Raw genomic sequence first — 5698 nt, 5'->3', positions numbered from 1 at the left:
CCTCCTCCCCTGGCCGTCGGGCTAATAGGAGAGAGGAGCGGGGCCATGCGTATGCGCAGTAGGGTTCCCGACGCGAAGACGAAAGACTACTCTGCCGGGTTCCCTTACCCGCAATGGCAGCGGCAGTGTAGCCTTTCGGCTTCACGCCGGGAACCCTACTGCCGACATCGAGGGAGAGCGGGACAGGTAAGTGTCCATTTATTAAAAAAACAGCAGCTGCAGTATGTGTAGCTGCTGGCTTTTAATTTTTTTTTCCCGGACCTCCTCTTTAAGGAGAGATCTTAATGTTGGGACAAAACAGACACAAAAAAACTACAGGAGTTGCAATCATTTCCTATTCTTTAAATAAAAAAAACTTTTGGATTGAGATATTTTCTTCAACTATGAGCCACCGACCCATAAGAACTATGCAGCCAGTGAAGTAAAGACTACATACTCCTAGGCTTGTTGGGAGCTAGGGATGAGCCGAACACCCCCCCTGTTCGGTTAGCACCAGAACCTTTGAACGGACCGAACGTTCGCGCGAACATTCAGAACCCCATTGATGTCTATGGGACTCTAACGTTCGAATTCAAAAGTGCTAATTTTAAAGCCAAATATGCAATTTATTGTCGTAAAACGTCTTTGAGAAACCGGGTCTTGCCCCAGGGAACATGTATCAATGGAAAAAAAGTTTTAAAAACGGTAGATTTTTCACGACCGTTTTTAAAACTTTTTTTCCATTGATACATGTTCCCTCGGGTAAGACCCGGGTTCTCAAAGACGTTTTCGCAGGCATACTATAGACACCCAGCAGGTACAATATTTAAAGGAATTTTTCATTATTTTTTATTTAAGCATCATTAAAATCACTGCTCCTGAATCTTTAGGTGCAAACTACAGAGCACACGGCCAATACACACCAAGTAGCTTTAGGTGCAAACTACAGAGCACATGGCCAGTACACACCAAGTAGCTTTAGGTGCAAACTGCAGAGCACACAGGCAATACACCACATGAGAATACTGCAGCTAGCACAATCACCTGCCTGCCAGTAAATTAGGAAGAACTGATCTAGCTAAACTATACAGTGTATAAATATATGTACAACACCTGGGATGTATATATATCCTCTACACACTGTAACATTAACTGACTAGCCTGCCTGCCTGCCTGCCTGCCTGCTCTATCTACCTGCAAAAAATGACACTCTCCCTGTCTTCTCTCTCTTAACTACCGCAACACACTACACAAGGCCGACCTGCAGGCGGCCTTTTATAGTGTGGGGCTTGTACTAAACCCCCTGAGCCATAATTGGCCAAAGCCACCCTGGCTTTGGCCAATTATGGCTCTCCGTTTTTTGCAAGCTGTGATTGGCCAAGCATGCGGGTCATAGTGCATGCTTGGCCAATCATCAGCCAGCGATGCCGCAGTGAATTATGGTCTGTGAAACGTAACTTGAATTTGGCGCGAACGACCCGTTTTGTTCGCATTTCGACGAACGATCGAACATACGATGTTCGAGTCGAACATAAGTTCGACTCGAATACGAAGCTCATCCCTATTGGGAGCCAGTGACTCTTTAACATTTTAAGAAGACTATACAGTACAGTATTTTGCATGTACTGTAGCTGTATATCCTGAATTAGCTGAGATGATATTGGATTGCCATGACAAGTAGGAAAACTCAACAATGACTACTTAGGTATGTCTATCTAGATATGTTTAAGTTGGATAGGTATCATGATATCATATATGTTAATGGGGGCTTTTCTGAAGCAGTCTTATGATGGCCTTTTTCACCTCTTGGTTCCTCAGGCTGTAGAAAGGAGGATTCAACATTGGAGCCACCACTGTGTAGAATAAAGAGGATACCTGTTCTTCTTTTTTGAGGGTACTGGAGGTCGGATGAAGGTAAGTACAAAAAACTGTAACATAGAAGATGGACGCACACATGAGATGTGAGGAGCAGGTGTTAAATGCTTTCCTCCTGCCAGCCGCAGAGTTTATCCGTAAGATAGATGGAATGATGAGGGTGTAGGAGACCAGGATGTTTGTCATTGAACCTATGCCACAAAAACACACAAGGAAAAGGGTGACGATGGTGCAGGTGCGGATTTCGGAACAAGACAACCTGACCAGTGGAGGGATGTCACAGTAGAAGTGGTCTATAAGGTTAGAGTCACAAAATTCAAGACTGAATAGACTGCTGGTCTGTGCCGCTGACTGCACAAAGCCAACAGAGAACGAGAGAATTACAAGTCCGAGACATTTCTTCTTAGTCATCACTAAGACGTAGTGGAGAGGGCGGCATATAGCAACATATCGGTCATATGCCATTCCGGAGAGAATAAAGACCTCTGTAGATACCAGTGCACAAAAGAAGTAGAACTGAAGGCTGCAACCAATAAACGTGATTAATTTTCTCTTGGAAAGGAGGTCAGAGAACATTTTAGGAGTAATTACTGAAGAGTAGAAGAGGTCCACCATAGACAGACATCTCAGTAAGTAGTACATTGGAGTGTGGAGGGTGGGTGAGAGATGTACCATCGCCATCATCCCAATGTTTCCAAGCACGGTCACTATGTAAACCATCAAAAAAAGCACAAAGAGGAACGGGGCAACTAATTTATCATCAGTAATGCCGCATACACACCATCACTTTATGTGATGAAAAAAAAACGACATTTTCTGTGAAGTAAAAAACGACGTTTTTGAAACTTCAATTTTCAAAGACGAAGTTGCCTACACACCATCGTTTTTCTCACAATGTTCTAGCAAAGCGAGGTTACGTTCCACCACGTTTTTCCATTGAAGCTCGCTTTATAAGTAGCTTCTGGGCATGCGCGGATGAAAAAACGTCGTTTTAAACGACGTTTTTGCTACACACGGTCAATTTCTGTGAAGTAAAAGTTGACGTTTTGAAAAACGACACATAAAATTGAAGCATGCTTCAATTTTTTTTGGTCGTTTTTTAGAAGACATAAAACAACGTTTTCCCCCACACACGGTCAATTAAAGTGACGTTTTTAAAAACGTCATTTTTTTTCATCACATAAAACGACCGTGTGTACGCGGCATAAGACCAGAAAACTCAAACATGGTCACTTGAGTCTTGTTCTTGACATTCATGATGTTTTTGGTCTGAAATAGTTGAAATAAACATCTCATTTGTTTATGAAAATAGTATATGTAAAGATTATACAAACTGGTGTCCTACAGTAGATGTTAAAACATAGAGACTGTTTTTTAAACATTTGCCTACTGCCGGCAGTACATATTCTGCTAGCGGGCAGCTCCACCAGGCACCGCAACGTACATGTGCGCCGCGTAGCTTATGCGCACTGCCCACCTGTCCTGGGGCACGCAGCTGTGCGATCTTCAACTGCTGTATTCACCAGACACAAATACCCCCCAAATGACCCCTTTTTGGAAAGTAGACAGTCCAAGGTATTTAGTAAGAGGCATGGTGATTTTTTTTTTTTTTTTTTTGAAAATGAAGGAATTACACACAGCTCACAGTGGTCTGAGTACAGTGGATTGCGGTACTCAGACCACTGGGAGCTGTGTGTAATTCCTTCATTTTCTAAAAATTTACTACAACTTACTAAATACCTTGGACTGTCTACTTTCCAAAAAGGGGTCATTTGGGGGGTATTTGTACTGTCCTGACATTGTCCTCTTTAAGTGCCCAGCCGTGGGTCGCCCGCGGCATGCATCCGTGACCCGGTCCTAAGCTCCGTGACCGCAGCCGCGGGACTCACAGACCCGATCGCCACTGGAGTCCCGCGATCGGTCCCCGGAGCTGAAGAACGAGGAGAGCTGTGTGTAAACATAGCTTCCCCGTTCTTCACTGTGGCGCTGTCATTGATCGTGTGTTCCCTGATATAGGGAAACACGATCAATGATGTCACATGTCCAGCCCCGCCCCCTACCGTTAGAAACACATATGAGGTCACACTTAACCCCTTCAGCGCCCCCTAGTGGTTAACTCCCAAACTGCAATTGTCATTTTCACAGTAAACAATGCATTTTTATAGCTGATCGCCGCCATTAGTAGTAAAAAAAATAATTATTAATAAAAATGCAATAAAACTATCCCCTATTTTGTAAACACTATACATTTTGTGCAAACCAATCGATAAACGCTTATTGCATTTTTTTCAAAATTGTCGCTCTTTTTTTGTTTATAGCGCAAAAAATAAAAACCGCAGAGGTGATCAAATACCACCAAAAGAAAGCTCTATTTGTGGGAAAAAAAAGGACGCCAATTTTGTTTGGGAGCCACGTCGCACGACCGCGCAATTGTCAGTTAAAGCGACGCAGTGCAGAATCGCAAAAACTGGCTGGGTCCTTTACCTGCATTTTGGTCCGGGTCTTAAGTGGTTAAAAAATTAGATAGGCTGTCAGTACATCAGGATTGATCTATTTTCAAATATACAGTATCTCACAAAAGTTTGTACACATTTTTGTAAATATTTTCTTCTATCTTTTCATGTGACAACACTGAAGAAATGACACTTTGCTACAATGTTGTGTAGTGAGTGTACAGCTTGTATAACAGAGTAAATTTGCTGTCCCCTCAAAATAACTCAACACGCAGCTATTAATGTCTAAACCACTGGCAACAAAAGTGAGTACACCCTTAAGTGAAAATGTCCAAATTGGGCCCAATTAGCCATTTTACCTCCCTGGTGTCATGTGACTTAGTTAGTGTTAGGCCCGGTACACACGAGCAAACATGTACGATGAAAGCGGTCCGTCGGACCGTTTTCACCGTACATGCCTGCCAGAGGGCTTCTGTACGATGGTTGTACTAACCATCGTACAGAAGTCCGCGCGTAAACACTACGCGGGGCGTGTCCGCGTCGTCGCCACGACGATGACGCGGCGTTGACGCGGCGACGTGGGCGGGCCTGCCATTTAAAGGCTTCCACGCATGCGTCAAAGTCATTCGACGCATGCGAGGGACGGCGGGCGCTCGGACATGTACGGTAGGTCTGTACTGACGACCGTACATGTCCGAGCGGGCAGGATTCCAGCGGACGGTTTTAAAACACGTCCACGAATATTTGCCCGCTGGGAAAAGGCCCGGCGGGCAAATGTTTGCTGGAATTCGGCCCGCTCGCGCCTACACACGACCGAACATGTATGCTGAAACTGGCCCGCGGACCAGTTTCAGCATACATGTTTGGTCGTGTGTACGGGGCCTTAGTGTTACAAGGTCTCAGGTGTGAATGGGGAGCAGGTGTGTTAAATGTGGTGTTATTGCTCTCACCCGCTCATACTGGTCACTGGAAGGTCAACATGGCACCTCATGGCAAAGAACTCTCCGAGGATCTGAAAAAAGAATTGTTTCTCTACATAAAGATGGCATAGGCTATAAGAAGATTGCCAAGCCCCTAAAACTGAGCTGCAGCACGGTGGCCAAGACCATACAGCGGTGTAACAGGACAGGTTCCACTCAGGACAGGCCTTGCCATGGTCGACCAAAGAAGTTGAGGTCACGTGCTCAGCGTCATATCCAGAGGTTGTATTTGGGAAATATACGTATGAGTGCTGCCAGCATTACTGCAGAGGTTGAAGGGGTGGGGGAGTCAGCCTGTCAGTGCTCAGACCATACGCCGCACACTGCATCAAATTGGTCTGCATGGCTGTCATCCCAGAAGGAAGCCTCTTCTAAAGATGATGCACAAGAAAGCCTGCAAACAGTTTGCTG

At 44.9% G+C, this 5698-nt stretch overlaps 1 protein-coding gene across 1 annotated transcript; it reads right to left on the bottom strand.

Annotated features, from left to right (window-relative positions):
• Positions 1-1737: 1737 nt before the first annotated feature.
• On the bottom strand, positions 1738-3111 carry LOC120930781 (olfactory receptor 1019-like). The gene is made up of 2 exons (XM_040341953.1): positions 3054-3111; positions 1738-2603 (listed from the first exon to the last, which is right to left on the bottom strand). Exons 1-2 carry the CDS (start codon positions 3109-3111, stop codon positions 1738-1740), a joined length of 924 nt encoding a protein of 307 aa, XP_040197887.1.
• Between the last annotated feature and the right edge of the window lie 2587 nt (positions 3112-5698).

Source organism: Rana temporaria, chromosome 3 (assembly GCF_905171775.1).
Source record: "Rana temporaria chromosome 3, aRanTem1.1, whole genome shotgun sequence".
Lineage (NCBI taxonomy): Eukaryota > Metazoa > Chordata > Amphibia > Anura > Ranidae > Rana > Rana temporaria.
Note: the sequence above shows the minus strand (reverse complement) of the source record. Positions and strands in the feature narration are given on the sequence as shown.